At 47.9% G+C, this 18,173-nt stretch overlaps 2 protein-coding genes across 2 annotated transcripts in view; both read right to left on the bottom strand.

Moving 5' to 3' along the window:
• Nucleotides 1-3,189: 3,189 nt before the first annotated feature.
• Nucleotides 3,190-11,532, bottom strand: SLC25A53 (solute carrier family 25 member 53). The gene is made up of 3 exons (XM_019536152.1): nucleotides 11,491-11,532; nucleotides 10,376-10,403; nucleotides 3,190-4,627 (listed from the first exon to the last, which is right to left on the bottom strand). Exons 1-3 carry the CDS (start codon nucleotides 11,530-11,532, stop codon nucleotides 3,696-3,698), a joined length of 1,002 nt encoding a protein of 333 aa, XP_019391697.1. The 3' UTR covers nucleotides 3,190-3,695.
• A 4,072-nt stretch (nucleotides 11,533-15,604) lies between these two features.
• Nucleotides 15,605-18,173, bottom strand: part of PRPS1 (phosphoribosyl pyrophosphate synthetase 1) — a 23,812-nt gene continuing 21,243 nt past the window's right edge. The window contains exon 7 of the mRNA XM_019536288.1: nucleotides 15,605-15,734. Within this exon, the coding sequence (XP_019391833.1) occupies nucleotides 15,642-15,734 (93 nt within the window). The 3' untranslated portion in view covers nucleotides 15,605-15,641. The remainder of the gene's footprint in view (nucleotides 15,735-18,173) is intronic.

Raw genomic sequence — 18,173 nt, 5'->3', positions numbered from 1 at the left:
TTTGTCTGAATTCTCAACTGGCTGGGATGCCAGGATGGCCTATGAAAAATGGGACTGTCCCAGCCAAATCAGGACCTATGGTCATCCTACCCATGGTTGCTCTCAATCACAGAAATCTCCTCCTAGAACAGGGGTGGGCAAAATGCGGCCTGTGGGCCAGACATGACCCATCAGGCCATTCTATCCAGCCCGCGGGGCCCCTAAAAAATTTAGAAAATTAATATTTATCTGTCCCTGGCTGCCTGTCATGCGGCCCTCAATGGCTTGCCAAAACTCAGTAAGCAGCCCTCCGCCCAAAATAATTGCCCACCTTTGTCCTAGAACATGCCAGGGACCTGGTATCAATATATCCTGATGTCACTGCAGTTTTGACTTAAAAGAAGGAGGAGCCAAGTAGAATTATCATAAACTCCATGCTTTACTGGCTTGCTTTTGTTCTCTGCTGCTCACTTGATCTGAAGGCACTTAACAGGGACCTGGTGAATATAGACCAAACCCAGCCCTTTAGTTTGTGAAGAGAGACACTGACACTGGCTCTGGAGGCTTCTACTTGAAGAATCTGCTTTGACTCTGATTTCTTTTTTTGGTGAGTTCTCCTTTTCAGTGTGGGATGCTTGGGAAATACAGATTGCTGTGCAAAAATAACAGTATTTTTGCATCCGTGGGAGTGTACTGGGTGTTGTGACAGATGCTTTGCCATCCTGTCTAGTAGCAGGGAGGGATTTAGTTTTCCAGGACTGCATTCCTGCCAGCACCTTCCTGAGAGATTTTGTTCCTTAAAACACACTATCATTGTGCAAGTGAGGAGCATGGCAAACCCCTAATTTATGCAGAAGGGGCACTAGAAGGCAAGATGCTCAGAGGGAAAATCTCTAACAAATAACTGGGGAAGAGGATGCTGTGGCCACTAGGACCATTTGAGGAGGAGGGTTAAGTGGAGTAAATCTAGGTGTGAAGTCCAGGCCTTAAAACTCTCCTTGACTTCAGTGGGGCCAGATTTCACCAAAGGAGTCTAAGCCACTGCTTCTTAGGAAGGTCAGCCTGAGACACCTCCACCTGCCTCACCGCTTACCTCAAAGCAGGCTACTTCCCCCACCTCCTCTGGCTGCTGAACTGTGTTGCTGAGCTCTGCAACCTTAGCATATATCCTCTTGGCTAAAGGGATAGCTCTTCTCCATCCTTCAGCAACAAGGCTAACTGGAGGCCTTGCACACAAAATCCCAGGGCAGGTTTGGGCTCTTAATACTTGGCTCAGGTGGATGCTTAACAAGTAATGGAGACACCTTAAGAGAGGTAAGCTGGCCTACAAGCCACAACTCAGGGGTGGGCAACATTTTTGGGTGGAGGGCTGCTTACCCAGTTTTGGCAGGCTTTCAAGGGCCACATGGGTAACACTGCCCCTTGACAGGTGCCCCGCCCACTGGTCACCATATTGGAACCAATGTCCCAAGGCCAGCACTGGTGGGGCCCAAAGTGGAGCGCAGGCTGGGAGTGGTCTGTGGAGCCAGGCTAGGTTGCACCATCAGGGAGAGTGGGGAGCTGGCCTGGCTCCATAGAGGCCCTGCTGGCTGGGACCCTGCACTCCTGCCACCCTGCTCTGGGCCCTGCCAGCACTGACACTGGTGCTTCCACTGGCTCCTGTACCTGCTCACTCCCAGTGCCCACCAGCCCCATGGTACAGGCAGGGGGCAGTGCAGAGCCCTGACACCCTGCTTGCCGGCAGGGAAGAAGCTGGTGCTGAGTGTGGGGAAAAGTGGCCCCTCGCCCATGGCCAGCGCTCCTCGCTGCAGGCACTCGCAGCCCACGCAGGGCTGTCTGGAGCAGGCGCAGGCAGCCCCACGCGGGCTGCGAGTGGCTACAGTGTGGGGTGTTGGCCACGAGGGGAGGGACTGCTTTTCCCCACGTACAGGCAGGGGGCAGTGCAGAGCCCTGACACCCTGCTTGCCGGCAGGGAAGAAGCTGGTGCTGAGTGTGGGGAAAAGTGGCCCCTCGCCCATGGCCAGCGCTCCTCGCTGCAGGCACTCGCAGCCCACGCAGGGCTGTCTGGAGCAGGCGCAGGCAGCCCCACACGGGCTGCAAGTGGCTACAGTGTGGGGTGTTGGCCACGGAGGGAGGGACTGCTTTTCCCCATGCTCAGCACCAGCTTGTAACCCAGCCCCGCTGCCAGCTTGGGCTCCATGCCAGCTCTGGACTCGGCCATCGGCGGCAGCAGCTGTGGCCCCCCCGGGCAGCGTTGGCTGCTGCTGCCCACCCGGAGCTGGTGTGCTGGGCAGCCCAGAGTGGCAGTGGCAAACACTGCCTGGTGCAGCAAGCGGGGGGGGACACAGCTGCTGTCGCCATGTGCAGCCCTGACAGGCAAGCCCAGAGCCAGCGTGGGGCCCAGGCTGGCAGTGGGGCTGGGTTATAAGGTGGTGCTGAGCGCTGGGGGTGGGGGGAAAGAGGGGAGCGGCCCCTTGCCTGCCCCGTGCATGGGGCTGTCTAGAGCAGGTACAGACAGCCCCACATGGGCAGCGAGTAGCTGCAGTGCAGAGCGCCGGCCACAGGGCGGGTGAGGGGCCACTTTTTCCCCCCTGTGCTCAGCTTTTCCCTGGGCCACTTTTCCCCAAGCTCCTTCCCTGCTTGGGGTCCTCCCCTGCCCTTCCCCCTTACCTGCGGTTCCAGCGCGGGGTAGCCATGTGGTTCCAAGCCCCTCCTGGGGCTTCCGGCTCGGGGAGCGGGACCAGGCAGGCCCTGCTGTTGTGGGAGCCCGCTAGGCTGCACTTGGTTTTTGTCAAAAAAATCACAGGAAGGGGAGATAAATATAAATTTTCCAAATTTTTTAGGGGCCCTACGGGCTGGGCAGAATAGCCTTGTGGGCTGGATCTGGCCCACGGACCATATTTTGCCCACCCCTGGTTTAACTGATGGCTGAGGGTGGTCACACCACAGCTTGCCAGCCACAAAAGGCTCCCAGGCAGTTTAAATGAGGGTTGTGAGCCACGTGCATCTATCCCCACAACAGCAATTGCCAAACTTGCATCCTGTCCTCCCATGGCAGCAACTTATCTTGCATGCACTGTCCTCACCCAGATCTATCATACGTGTGGCTCTCAGGTGTGTGACAGTTATAGCATATGGCTTGAAGGATTAGGACATCTGGCCAATCCAGATTCAGGTCTTACAATAATTAAGATTTCTGCACTCTGCACCCACAGGTCTCAAAGCAGTTTATTTGGGAAAAACCATTACCCCCATGTTTTACAAATAGGGAAACCAAGGCATGGAGAGGTCAGATGCTTAGTTTGAGGTTATACAGATTCAGTAGCACAACTGGGGACAAACCAGCAGTCACTTGCCTCTGTCCTATATTCTGACTGCTAGACCACAGCCAGCTCAGGGAGAATTTGCTGAAGCTGGGCTGTAAGCAGCTTGAGTGGTTTGCTCAATTTGACTACAGCCTGTAAAACACTCATGGGCTGGGCTACTGCTGTACAAGCCACCTTCAGACTGGTTAGAGCAGTAGTTTTCTTTGAGCTTCTCCTTGGTGGTACTGACAGTGTGACCTTTCCCTCATCAGCTGAAAGTTAAGTTTGTAAGTTAAAAGGTTTTATTGACTGCAACTTTCCGGGCTTCTTTGCAAACAGGCTGATGTCAGCCAGGTTGAGGCACCAGGCTCTCAGTGCCTGTACAGGGTCTGAGAAATGCTAGGCTTATGACTAGCCTCTCCTGTCACGCCCAGCATTTTCTGTCAGGAAGTCATGGATGGCAGTGGTGATGCCCCATGTTGGACATGCCCGCAGGACAAGCAGGGACCCACCCCGGTACAGAAGGGTTAGCTTCCTCCCACGTGACTGCCAGACAGACTGCATAGACTTCCACAGGCTAAGGACCTCATGCCCCCCAACCTGCGACTGCATGTTGGCAACAAGGACGGTCAGAGGGTACAACATGAGGCTGGTCAAGGTCCCGTTGATACTGCCAGACACCAGGGCAGGCAGCCAGCTTGGCAGGCCTTTGTTGGACAGGCTGTCACGGAGGGGGTCCTTGAAGGAGAAGTACAGGGCGCTACCCAGGCTGTTCCGCAGCAGAACGGGGCCAAGGCCCCGGTAGTAGCCTATAACAAGCCTTTCCTTCAGGCCATAGGAGTTGAATTCCTGCAGAATGCTGCGGGTATTTGGGAACCTGCTGTTTTTCCGTCCATCCTGCAGGATGTTTTGGACCCGTTCAAAGGGATTCAGGACCAAAGCCTCCACTGAGCCAGAGAAGAAGCCTGCTGCCCACCGCTGTGGAAGCATGTAGGACTCGGATGTGTTGCTGGAGAGGAGACTGAGGAAGCTGTCATAGGTGCCAAACATCAGGGTTCCCTGCAGTGTCTTGGACATGAGTGGTGGTAAAATGCCCCGGTAGAGGCAGCAGAGGCCCTCATGGTGCAGCTGGCATACTGCTTTGTGGATGGAGAAAGCATGGATCTGCTGGCGGAAGATAGTCTTGTGGATGGGGAATGTTGCCAGGATGGACAGGAAGCTGGAGAGGGCCCCATGGTGGTAACTCCAGAAGCTGCATTCTTTCTCTACCTCCTTTCCATTCTTGGAGTCTCCACACTGAATCCCAGCTGTCTCTTCCATTCTGGGACCTCCTCTTTTAGCCACTAGGATGAGATAGAAAAAAACCTAAAATAATTTGTAATGAGGTGATAGGCTGAGGGACCTGAGGTCATTTCCCAGCTGCATAGATGTCACTGTGGCTGATCAGTTTATGCTAAGCTAGAACACTAGCTCGCATGAAGGGACAGCCCTTCTCAGACAGGATCCACACCTCAGGCTGTGCTGGAAGAATCTCACCATTGCTCTAGAGGAGGGCTGATGGTCTTTTCTCCACTGTCCAGCCTATTTTACCCCAGCTCTCTCACTGGGTGCCCTACTTTGTCCCTGCTCTCCAACAGGAGGGACCCAGATTTTTTATTTATTTATTTACCAGTTCCAGAGACAATTTGATTGCATTCCATATTAGGGGCAAAGCTAGAAAAAGGCCAGTTTTGTATGAGTTTTCCCAGCAAGGCTGAACCATGCGCTCTAAGCCCATCACCCACAAACAATCCAAGTGAAGCATCCCCAGAAGTGGCCTCATGGTCCTTTCTATGGAGAACTCAGGTACCCTGATAAAACCTTGCTTTTTGTACACCTATTTTACTGCTGCCCATGAACCCACACTACTTGGCTGTGTACAATCCTTTCCATCTAGACAAGGAGATCCAGTGCAGCAATGAGTTCTGAAGAAAGCCTCTTGTATTGGTTTAAGCAGCCTGTGCTGGTGTTAGAGCAGTGGAAGGACTGACTGTTAATGCACCCCAGAAAAAGACAAGCCCCTGAGTTGGCTCACCATGACCTCCAGGAAATTGTAGCCTGGATGCATCTTTCACTGGAGTGTATCCAGTCAGTGTGGGTCTCAACCAAAGCTCATGGAAGTCAGTGGGGGCCTTTCCTTTGACTTCAGTAAGCTTCGTATCAGGCCTATAACTCCTCCCTTCGGATATGACTGTTCACTAGTTTGTGGAGAACATGTGGGGAAAACTGCCCAATGGCTATGGATGGATCCATGACAACAGAGCCATCATGGGGGCTCTGTGTAGGGTTCAGACATGAGATTTGGGTGTGTAGCCTTTCCCAAGCAGCATTCAGGGAGCACTGCATAAGGGGACGAGTCCTTTCCCCTTAGACCGACCCCACTGATTCAGGCATTTGATCAGCACTGATGTATGACCAGTCACTGGGATAGTCAGGAGGGAGCAGGGTCAGTCTGGATGGCTACGGGAGCAGAGGTGGAGATAGGTTGAAAGATGATTTTTCACTTAACTGGAGCTGCCAAAAGTTGTCTTGTTACCTCTGATATTTCTAAACCAGAGGAACAGGACACAACCAGTGTGCACAGCAGAAAGGGGACTCAGGTAGCTCAGTGCCAGTGTTTCTATTTGGACACAGAACAAGTAACTACGTTTTCCAAATAGCTTGGGCTGCTGCACAGTGAAGCTAGAAGATCTGCCTGTGTGTCAAAGTGGGAGCTCCTGAGTTGTGAGATCTCAGAAAAGCCAGCCCCAAAGGGCAGTGCAGAGCACTTGAAAACCTGACCTTCACCATCTGAACAGATCTCAGCATAAATATGAGCCAGCAATGTGAGAGTAGCCGCTAGGGCCAATAAAACTCTGGCATACATCAATTGATGCATCTCCAGTAAAAACAAAGTGATTCTCCCGCATCTAGAGTACTGAGTCCAGTTTTGGGTGCCATACTTCAACAAGGACGTGCTAAAGCTTGAGGGGGTCCAGAGAAGCGCTACCCATATGATCAAAGACTTGCATGGCAAGCCATATGAGGAGATGCTGAAGGATCTCGGACTCTTCAGTCTAAAGAAAAGAAGGCTGAGAGGGGACCTGATTGTGGCTTACCTCTATATCAGAGGGGTACATCAGGGGCTCGGTGAACAACTGTTCACTAGGGTGCCCTGGGGAAAAACTAGAAACAATGGCCACAAACTCCGGGAAGATAGTTTCAGGCTGAAGATTAGGAAAATCTTCTTCACAACTAGGGTGTCCAAACTATGGAACAAGTTTCCCCCAGAGGTGGTGCAATCACTTACCTTAGAGGTTTTCAAAAGAAGACTGGACAGTCACCTGGCTGGGGTCACCTGACCCCAGGTGTCTTTCCTGCTCATGCAGTGGACCTGATGATCCTTCGGTTTCTCTTCCAGCCCTATGAATCTACAAGCTGGGGTCTATAGGTGCAACTGGCTCCTCTCATATCTCCTGACTCTAGGCTCCACTTCCAGGGAGACATGGGCCCTCCCTTTCTTGCCTCCTCTCTCTTTAGCAGGTTTCCAAGGGTCAAACTTACCTTTCAGTTTCATTATTAAAGTGTAAAGCTAAATTCAGCTTTGGCAGAATTAAGCACAACAGATTAGGGTCTGTGGAGTTGTGCTGGTAAACCCACAGAGGTGCTTGGCCTTGGGTCACTAAGTGAACCAGGGATCTTCTTAGGGAAAGGCCATCATCATTTCAGTGCAGGTAAACAGTGCATTTGCCCTAATCTCATCAAAACCTGCAGAAAAACCACAAGGCCTGGAAAAAGCTATATTTCACTTCTTGCTAAGATGAATGGATAGATGGATGGATAGAGTAAGTTCCAGGTCAAACTAGCCAAATCGGTTCCAAATCATATCGATGGAGCAGAACTCAATCGTTCCAAAAACCATATTGATTGAGCAAGCAGAACTCAGTCATGCTAAACACCATGTATGGTGCTACAATTTGCAAAAAATTCTCTGTCCTAAACCTATCACCCTAGCACTTCAGATATTTCTGCCAGAATAGCTATCCCACCTCTGCAGACAATACAAGCTGCTAATACAGCTTTGCTGCCTACACTGTCATGTAGACCAGGGCTACGATGCTGAGCTTTTCTCCAGTTGGCTCCAGCAGTGCTAACCTGCAAGCCGGTTAAAGGCTCAGGTATATCCCTCACTACATGTACAGCCCATTTTCCCTTTACCTTGTTTGTGCCTTGGGACAAAGCTAGGGTCCAACACTCCATTTCTGATTTAGGTGGGATTACACCTCCTCTACAGCAGTGTAAGCAACCTGGCTGGGGAGAGGCAGGTTCTGAGGGAGCTTCCCCCAGGGAGGAAGTTACTACATATGGTCACTTCTGTGCATATGGCCAGGGGTCTGCCTGGGTGCTGCAGGCAGGGTGGATGAGGGCAGACTCCCCCAGGGTCCCTTTTACATAATTAGTGTGGAGCAGCTGACAACAACATCAGTGCCACACTGCTGGCTTCAGCCCACTGGAAAGGCCAGTGTGGTCCCAGGTGACATCAGTGGCTGCCTGCCCCTCTATGTAGTTGGCAGGTGGGGAGGACTACAAACAGGTTACCAACGCAAGGGGTTTGACCAGTCCCTCACATATAAATGCAAATGAGGCCAGCAGGGAGACAAGCCTGCTTTGCTAGGGGGTCCCCTCATATCAGCTACTGCCTTGGGTACCATCATCATGCCCCAGCCAGATCTACTTTCCCACATCCTGAGCTCCATTGCTCTCAGCTGTCATCCAGTTTCCTATCTCTTCTCCCCTGCTGGTGGGGAAGTGCATGGATGCCTTCACACCTCTTCATCTGCCCAAGCCCCCAGGGGTAGGATTGAGGGCACAGCAGGGAAAGCAGCCCACCCCCCTCCAGCACAAGAGCAAAGCTGAGCATGACGAGGTGGGGGAGGATGAGACGGAAGGGAGTGCTCAGTTATAAGTGGTTTTAAAAAATAAGACAAACTTCTCATAAGCAGTAGCTGCTACAATGACTCTAAATCAGGGTCAGAATGATACATGGGTAATAACAGGAGTTGGCATCAAGGGCCAAACTCACCCCTGCTGCCACTCTGCAGTCACTGGAAAGTACCTCAGGTCAGAGCTTGGAACGATGTGAACTTTCCTTTGTGTCCAGCGAAGTTCAGACTAAAGCAAGCAAAAGGCTCTGCTGATAAGCACTTCCTTTATCTGTGGTGAACAGTGCTCAAAGCTTCATGTAGTGCCAGGGGTGGGGAGGATGTCATAGCATAGCACTGAGCATGGAGACTGTTCAAGTATCTTGTGGTTAACCATCATGTTTAAACAGAGCTTTCATGCTAAGCCAATGGGGCCACAAGTCCCTCTTTTTTGGTGGAGGGAGGGACTCCTAATGAGAGAATCCCTAAGTAGGGCTTGAGAAGCATCTTTGCTTTGGACAATCACTGTCAAAATGGCACCTTCTTACTCCATAGTTTTGTTCAGTGAGAATAAGTCAGTAGCTATGCAGAAGGGAGCCCCATATCCCATTCATTGCCGGAATTATTCACCCAGGCCTGCTTGTGAGACCCAAATATGCTGGTACATGTGATGCGTATCCACATGATACAATTCCTCTAGCCCTGCTCCTGTGAATACATATGATAAAATTCACACATGACCAGCCTCACTGAAATGCAGGGGAAGGGGGTCTTTATGGGACTAGAGGCCCTCAGCAAAACCAGCAGGAGACTCTGGGACTGCAAAACTGTACCTGAGGGCAGACTTCAGGGAGCCCTTTCTTCTTAGCCGGCAAGTAACTGTTTTACACAGCTCACTTTGCAACACTGTTATTTCTTTTTCCTTTTTGTATTTCATAAGCAAGTAGATTTTGTACCCATGGTAAACTGACTCAGATCTCAGGCAGACAGGCGTGGTGAAGGAGGGGGGATGGACAAAGAAAGGTGTGGCTGGGGGAAACACCTTTTTCATTTGTAGTAAGCTGGGCACATTTGATTGAGAAAATGCTACATGGAGTATGGCTCCACCTAGTGCCATTCTCAGTCACTTCTCAGTGCACAACCTCCTCCCCCCTTTTTTTAAAATGTATTTTGGAAGTGTTTTCACATTCCAGATCAAATTAGCCAGATCAGGTCCAAGTCCTTTTGATTAAACAAAGATCAGTCTTCAAACACCATATGTGATGCTGCAACTGGCCAGTATCCTCCACCCCAGACTTTTCAGCCTGGGGCTTAAGATGCTTCCAAATCCATTGGCAAGCATTCTACATGCAGGCCCAAGCCTGGAGGTTTGGGGTCAGATGTCCCTGGCCAATGGGCACAGGAACAAGCTAGGGAGGAGTCCCCTATTTCCATAGTCAGGGTGTAGGTGAGATCCTCCCACTGGAAACTGGCCAGTGGGAAGCCAACTATGAGGCTGTCATAGGGAGTCCTGTCTGCATTTGGACCAGGGTGCACCCTCCAATACACTTAAATCCATTTTGGCTCAGGTTCATCTTAGCTCACAAGAGGCTGAGAAGTGATCTCCTTTTTAAGTAAACTGGAACAGTCACAGCATGGGGAAGGGAGAGTGGGCAAGGGGTAATCCAAGTCAGATGTGTTATTGGTAAATGTGATCTGTTCCTACCCTCATTCTTATTAGGAAGTAAATTAGTCCATAACAAAGACACCAGAATCTTGGCAACCCCTTTTATGACCACATCTCCAGTCTGGGTGGAAAACAGCCAGCCTACACTAGCAAAAAAAACTACAGGAAGCAACTGTACTCCCTCAGCTGGGCAGGGGCTGTGCTTTGTTCATCTGTGCTCGATTTAGCAATGCATCTCTGCCACCAAAAGCGGAAGCTTGCTCTAGGGGCAGGCAAAGGCTAAGGCACTAGTAGAATTTTTATGTACTAAAGCATAGAGTGGAAAGTGCCAATCAGAAATCAAGGCAGTTTTTCAGGTTTTAAAAGAAGCATCCTGAGGAAGTTTGTATAAAATAAGAGAGCAGGAGAAAGGATGATTTCTTTAAGAAATTAAAAAGAGGAAACCAGGGAGAAACCGCCCCCCAATAGAAATACCAGTATTTTACCTTGTTTCTCCTGCAGTAGCAGCACCACCTGCCTTCAGCACTACCTTCCCCCTCACCGTCTCTGCTTGCACTTTTATTTCTGTCCTTGCAGACAGGGAGCAATTTTACCTTTTGTCAGTAGCAGTCGCTGAGAAATGGACCAGGCTATCAGGTCGTCTTCCCACAGAGCTTCCCCACCCTGCTGTGAGCTCATTGGCTGCTCTCGCTGCTGTTCACAAAGCCCCATTTAGCCTGGGAGGATGCAGGAGGCTTAGGCTAGGCATTTTGCATCCCTATACTGAGTTATTTCAAAGGCAGACGCAGATGCAACAAGAACAGCTTTGGGCTTGGTATGGACTGAAAACACAGGCAGCCAACATCCCTGCAGGGGCAACATTCAGTTGTGATGACTAATGAATATAACTAGGGAAAAAAGAGTCTGAAAAAGGGAGCTGTTTTAGTACTGTGGAGATGCAACAAGTGAGCTTGAAGCTGCAGCTATATCCCTGCAGCACCTGCTGTTGTGCCCCTCCACTCCAAAATGAGACACTAACACAACAAAAAGCTTTAAAATTATCCATTGAATTATAGGATTACTGTATGACTATTTTATTTACTGGCTGGGGGTAGGGTGTTTGCAGGACAATAAGCCTTTTAATCACCCTGTCAGAAGTGGACATGTGGATTTTGTGCCTGCACACATCTTGTCCTAACAATTTTCCATTTGATATGGAGCTGATTTCTACGGTACGACAAACTACCTATGAACCTAAGCTTCACAGTTCAATATTGCTACTATCAATAATTTACTGCAATGGAAGCAAAATGCTGACGAGTAAGGCCAATGCAAGAAACCCTGGTTTGAAGTGGGAGGAAGAAAAAAAAAAAAAAATCATTGTCAGCCATTTGAGATTCGAGTTTCATTTGGAATGAGATTGCTGAGGCTCAGACATACCCCTCTAATGGCAATTTCCAGGAATATCCTCTTCTCTTTTCCAGGAAGAGATGGCAAGCATGATTTTTTTGTTTGTTTGCAATCAGACCAGGGTGTTAGCTTTCCTCAGCTCTCTGCAGGTAGAGAGAGTTATTTCACATAGTTATTTCAGGCCTGTGAGATGTAGCATAAACCAACTAACCACTTTGAAGCCTTCCACATAGTGGACAACTGGCAACTTCATTTTCCTTTTTATACCCTGATCTCCTGTTACAATAGCCTTCTGTTCCTACCTCCTATGGTCCAAACCAACTGCTCCTGAATGGCAGGCTTTAGAGTAGGCCAAACTTTTGTTTGTGTTGCACTTCCCCTGGAACTCACTGGCCTCTGGCTGCTTTTCTTGCTCCATTTTGCTAACTGTGGCTGTTTGAAGGTTAGTAAAGCCATCCTGTTGAGTGAACCAGAGTCCAAAATTTTCACTATCAAAAAGAAACACAGAAAGCAAGCAACAGGTTAATGAATGAGGAAACTCAAGCAGTTTACACAAGAGGACAACATAAATACTGCAGGGCCCTGTTATTTGAGAGTATAAATTCTCTTTCATACATAGAACAGTATTTCACACATTTCATGTTTATTGTGCCCTTCATTTAGTTTTCACTATGTGGTTCCTCTCTCCCCCAACAGCAAAGAGCACCATGTTACCCATGTTTTGAAGAATGTCTTGCATTCAAAAGCTTGTCTAATGCTATCTCAGCTATGCAATTTGTCTAGTAAAAGATGTCACCTGAAGAAATCTTTGCTTTCTCTTGTAGGCATGAGTAAAAGGCAGTTCTGAACATGTTTTTGGCATTACATGCTACTATTGCTAGTCACCACTTCCCTTCCTGCCATCTTTCCAAAACATATTTAGGTATTCTGTTCAGGTAGGTGGTTGGGAAAACTTGGAAGGCCTCTGTTCAGCAAGGAAAGCATGTACATGTAGTCCATTCTGAGAACTGCTTGTGCCAGAAGGAATATGCATCTCATTTACTGATATTGGACAACTTGTATTGTCCTGGTTCCTTAACAGACACACTCAGGAACCAGAACCAGAGTGGGAACCTATATTCATTGCAAGAATTAGCTTTAGTTACTCTATTTAGGATAACCTAGCTGAATAACAGCAACTGCACTGCAACTCAGTGAGTAGGGTGACAGCTGACAAGTTAACTCAAGCTGGTGCATCCTCCCTGTGAAACTAAGAAATGCATGGCTTCAAGCACTGGCTCCTTCCTTCCCCATTCAAGCTAAGTATGTGGACATGAATCTGACTGGGGGCAAGTTTTAGCTCAAGCTAACATGAAGCCCTTCTAGCAGATGCAAGGGTTCAATGTGCTTTACTCATGGGTACTTCCCTGAAACTCCCAGACTACAGACAGACACACATATATAAATATAGATACTGACAAATAAGTCTACTAAGAGTAGACATGCAAGTCAGTATTAAGACATCTGCTCTTATTAGATACCTTTCAACAGTGCTCAGGCCATGTCTAGTCTGCCAGGTCCAGCAAGAGCACAGCTTGAAAAGAGGTATTTTAGATTTCGACAAGAAAACCCCAGGTAATGAACATGAAGTCAATGACATCTGGCTACCATGCAGCCCTGCAGAAGGCTGCTTAATCCACTATAGTAATGCAGTTCATACCCCTAACAGGATGTCAACCCAGTATTTGCCTATTAATTGAAAATTAAACTATTTAATTACAAAGTGCTTATTAAGCAATTCTCTTCAGTGCTACTAATTGTTAAGTTGTACCCATGAACAGTGAAACAGGTCTTCACAGAAGTGTGCCTGCTGTCAGTGGGAAGAACTGGAGCAGTTAAAGTGTGGAAAGCCTTTGAAAAAAATCTTTCATTGAAACCTAGACTTCTGAAGTAAAGGATCAGCTTTGATATGAGGGTCAGGCAGGCTCTCTTCTCTCCTCAAGCAGAGAAGCAAAGTCTTAAAAGTCTTTGAACAATTTAGAATTCACTTATTATAGAGAAGTCATGTTTTTCACAAACTGGTGAGTAAACAAGCTCAAAAGGAACAGTGCACACAGCAACACAATGGTGTTGCATGTTTCAAAAACATTTACAGATTACAAGCACATCTGTGATTCTTTTTTAAATAAAAGTTTAATTCCTTCATTGAGGTCTTAGTTTAACACAAATGCTGCAGAAAATCCTCACACCGCTGCCTTGATGTTCTTGCTCTTGGCTTCTGCTCATGACGCATTGGGCAGGGCAGAAGCAGGGCTCCGAAGCAGGAGGTAGGAGTCCTGAACGGACCCTCAGTGGAGCTCAGTGCAGGATGCAAAGCAAAGAAGCAAACATACACTTTCCAGACAAACATAGACTTTGGATACAAAACAAACCCTATGATGGGATAGAAGTGTTATGTAGCCACAGGACAAAAGTTCTAGGAAGGGAGAGGGGGAAGTCTTAATTAAAAAGGCACAATACCTAATGCCTAGGAGGACTACCCCAAATCCAGACACCTGGATTGTTCAGGTAGCTCCAATTATCTACCACCCTTCAATCTCTTATAACACCTTGGCTGGAGAGTCAAACAACTTCAAAAGCCTCCTCCTTCTTTTCCCAAAGTAGGTTGAGATTGTTTATAAAACCAAAATGCATACAGAAAACAGCTTAGCCTGCTACCCAGTAAGAGTCCAGAAAAGACTGATTTAGACATTTATCTTAGAATTGTCTGGTATAACTATTATGCATTTAAGTTGTGGGTAATACCAGCTCTACAGACAGGAGCCACAACCAGCTCTGGGTTTGACAGCTTCATTTCTTTCTTGAGGCCTGTTGCTACCTCTGATTGGGGTTAGATGTGGTATTGGGAAAACTTCAATAAATAAAGCCACAGACGGAACAAGCCACTCCTGACCTATTACTATCAAGCACTTCACATGAACAGCTGACTTGGATCCATCCTTTGGCTCTCTCTGAAATTTCACAACCTCCCCATTAACCATCATTCCCAAGGTTCCTTGCAGAGATGGAAGATTCTGGTATCAGCCATGGAAAAATATTAAAGAGGCCAACAACAACAACAACCCCCCCCCCCAACAAAACAAAACAAAACAAAACAAAACAAAACAAAACAAAACAAAACAAAAAACAAAACAAAACAAAACAAAACAAAACACATGCAGTCAAAATACAGTCAATAACTTAGTGGTAAAATGACTTAGACTTAACCTTCAGAGATTAAGATGCCTGAAAACAAAGTTTACAAGGAAGTAATAAGGTCACCCCATATCAATCTATTCAGCAGGCACATGCTGCAAGAAACAAGCAGGCCAATAAAAGGTCAGAAAGGCTAGCCTTACTAGGGTACCAGCAGAGGAGAGAAGTGGGGCCCGTCTATACAGCAAAATGGAGTTGTGACTGTTGCACATGCTAGTGCACCCTTGCTAGCTTCAAGTAACATGGGAACAATAGCAGCCATGGCAGCCCAGACTGGGTCAGGTGCTAGCAGGAACAACATGTACTCTAGAGTACATGCTGGTTACAAATGGAAGGTGAAGAACTGTGCTGCCATACCTCCACTGATATCATTAGCCATATTAGCTAAAGAAAGCACAGGTATGCTAGAGTATGCTATAGCTCATGATAATTTTGCTGTTCAAACACCCTAAAAGGACATCATGTTTCTTCTCTACTGCAAGGGCACAAATATGTGGTCTCCTTCCAGGAGAGGAAGCTGATGATTGTCCTACCCTTCCATGGTGCTGATCCAGTGCCTCAGCTCTTGTCAGAAACTTGGTCAATGTATAAACCTTACTTATCCCACTTTTCTAAGGGCTTCTGTCAGGTATAGAATAAGTAGCACATGTTCAGCAGTCCCTTGGAATCTTGCTGTAAGTTCCAGATCAGCCTGTTCTTGGGTGTTCTACTTCCCATACAACCCCCAAACAAACAAACAAACAAACCCAAACCAAACAGGTATGCATGCCAGATACACACAAATACAAAACCTCCCCCTCCAAGAAAATTGTGGCAATTGGCCATGGTAGTTCTACTCTCCACAGATCTGCAATGCTGACTCTCACTACTGCTGGAAACCTAAACTGAAAAGTCCACACTTTGGAGGCTGCTGGTGGCAGTCAGAGCATTTTAGATGTGCCTCTCCCAGAGCTGTGATCAGACACAGTAAGACTGATGCGTGCAGAGGAGGAGCTGTGGAGAACCACACTGGAACAAGCAGAGTCTTCTACTGAACTTTATAATAAGCTGAACAACTTTTGCTTTAAAAAAACAAAACAAACAAACAAACAAAAAAAAAAAACCACACAAGCAGCAGGCAGCATGTCGTTATAAAGGAACATGGCTGAATAGGTAGGAGACAGATTCCCCGTTATGAGTCCTCCTGATGGCCTCTGCAAGGATCATTGAGATGTCAATCACCTGTAAGAGAGAGAAAGGGAGGAAAAAAAACAACCAAGGTCAGTGTCACCTAGTGGAAGACTACACCAAGACCGTAGAGGGTGGCTGAGAAGCCGTAAAGAACCAAGGAATCCATTGCCAAGGTCTACAGCAGCTTGTCACATACAGAAGAACTATTAGTTCCCTTTAAATAAGCAAGCAAGATCAGAATATCACATTGCATATATTGCTGAAAGTTAATTATTCTTGCCACTATGCTCTAGTGCAGGGGTCAGGAACCCCTGGCATGTGTGCTGAGCATGGCACGCAAGGCCATGTTGCTCGGCACACCACCGCAAGCCTGGGGCTCTAAGCAGCTGCTGCCAGCCACAGAGCCTAGGCTGCTGGGAGGCTGCAAGCCCAGCTGCAAGCAGACTGGGCTCTGTGGGCTGGCTGCAGCCAGGAGGCTGCTAACAGCTGCTCCAGGCTCCAGCATGTTGGCACTCTGGCACTGTCTGATATAGACATTGCGGTTTTTTTTGCACTCTGGCCAAAAAACATTACCTACCCCTGCTCTAGTGCCAGAGCAAGAAAAAAAATTCCCAAATGGATGAGCCTGCTGATCCATATTTAGCCTGGTATCCTGCTGTCTGATAGCAGCTAGGTCAGACTCTCTATAGGAATTACAGAACCCCGCAGTAGGTTGCATGGTGTAACATTCCTGCCCAAAGCAGATGTGATCCTGCTCTCTGAGGTCTAATGATAAACTTTGTGGAAGGACACTTAAGTGATAAAAGCTTTGGATACTAAGGTAAGAATGCCTTCTGTGCTTTTTTTAAAACCACTGTCACTAGCTTGAACAACACAAACACACACTCACAATTCATTCACTTGCAGCTCTACCAATACCATATATACTTTTGTCCACTCACAGCACCCCTCTGCTGTCTATATTAGACAAATGAAGCACTCTGATGCGTAAGAATAAATGAACACTGATTTGACATCAGCTGCAGAGAAAGACAGAGGCCATTTTAACCTCCCTAGACACTCCATTACTCACCTAAGGGTGGCTGTTCTTAAGCAGCAAACCTTTAAGAAACAACTTGAAGGAGAAATTGCAGAACAGAAATACTCCAGACTGAATTGTGTTAAGTATGGTTTAAACATAGACTATGGATTCTTACCCAGTTAGCTTGGTGACTCCTTTGTTCCTATGGGATTATTGCTTGATGGTTGCTTCCTCCGACACTGTTCTCCTACCCCCACATCCTGTCTGCCTTTTGTATTTAAACTTCTCCCTCCTCCTTATACGCTGCTTTGTGAACTTCCTCTCACAGCATCTGATCAAGTGAGCTTCAGCCCACAAAAGCTTTCGATCTCTCTACGAGAAAGTCTACAAGGTGCAAATCTACACTGTCTTGTTTGACTACAGACTAATAAGGCTAATTACGTCTCTATTCAGATAAGATTCAGAGGTACTGAAAAGTTTACATCCTTGACATCTGTGGCGGGCCAATAGGTGGGCACTCCTGTGCTGAGCCGCCCGCCTCACTGCGCCCTGCCAAACGCTAAGCTCCAAGGGCCTCCCCTGGGGCACCTCACATCTGGCCGACACACTTCCTGGAGTGCACCCATAAGCCTGGGATACCGGCTGCCACCACCTGGACTCAGCTCTATATCTGGGCCCTGTGCTGCCCAGGATAAACAAGCCCTGTAAACTTTGGGATTTTGGAGTGCTTCTAGTAGGCCTGAAGCTTTCAGCAGCAGCCTCTTGTGTGGAAGGAAAGTAAAATACCTGAGCCCACCTTAGTATGTCTGTTGCTTCTTAAGCACACAGTGAGGCCTGCTAAAATGGACAGGTTTATTGATCAAAGAGCGATAGGGTGGGGAGGAATACCAATAGCAGAATACAGAAAGAAAACCAGCCTTGAGCAAAACTAGGTGGCTTGTCAGCCTTTTGAAACGTGACTAGAGTTCATTAAACTGAGCTTCTAATTAGGTTTCTGGTAAGTAACTCAATGCTGCATCTGGAGTATGAAAGAGAGAGCTCCATGAGTGTGTTTTTAAAATGTCCGCTTTTGCCATTCTTCCTGAAGGGACTCTCTTAAATAGCCCAAACTGACATCAACACCTGGAAGCCATCAGGGACAGGTGGCATTTGATGCTGGCCAATCAATTTGAAAAACATCACAGTTACCTACTGGAGTGACACAGGCTTAACCCCCTGCCCCCCATGTTGTGAAGCAAGATGCACCCCCTTACCTGAGGTTCCTCACGTAGGCAGCAAGTTGGCTGCCTAGCAACCACATTGCTAGACACAAGAGAGAGAAGGGAAAAAGACAACCCCCAAAGAGAAAGGAAGCTGGAAGGGTTTTCTTTCACAACCGAGTACAAGGGGAGAACGATGTCCCGGGATTTGCTCGAGAAGCATCTATGGATGCACGCCAGCATTTTGGTCGCTTTACTAGCCGCAGCATC

This window comes from Crocodylus porosus, unplaced genomic scaffold (genome assembly GCF_001723895.1).
Source record: "Crocodylus porosus isolate Cpor-Errol unplaced genomic scaffold, CroPor_comp1, whole genome shotgun sequence".
Lineage (NCBI taxonomy): Eukaryota > Metazoa > Chordata > Crocodylia > Crocodylidae > Crocodylus > Crocodylus porosus.
The sequence above is the reverse complement of the archived record's forward strand: the minus strand, read 5'-3'. Positions and strand labels throughout refer to the sequence as shown.

Coding starts and splice junctions, on each gene's coding strand:
- SLC25A53 (XM_019536152.1), bottom strand. CDS start 11,532: ATGAAGTTGCCAGTTGTCCACTATGTGGAAGGCTTCAAAGTG. Junction 10,404..11,490: donor ATGTGGAAGGCTTCAAAGTG/GTTAGTTGGTTT, acceptor TGCTGAAGGCAG/GTGGTGCTGCTACTGCAGGA. Junction 4,628..10,375: donor GCTACTGCAGGAGAAACAAG/GTAAAATACTGG, acceptor ATCTCATCCTAG/TGGCTAAAAGAGGAGGTCCC.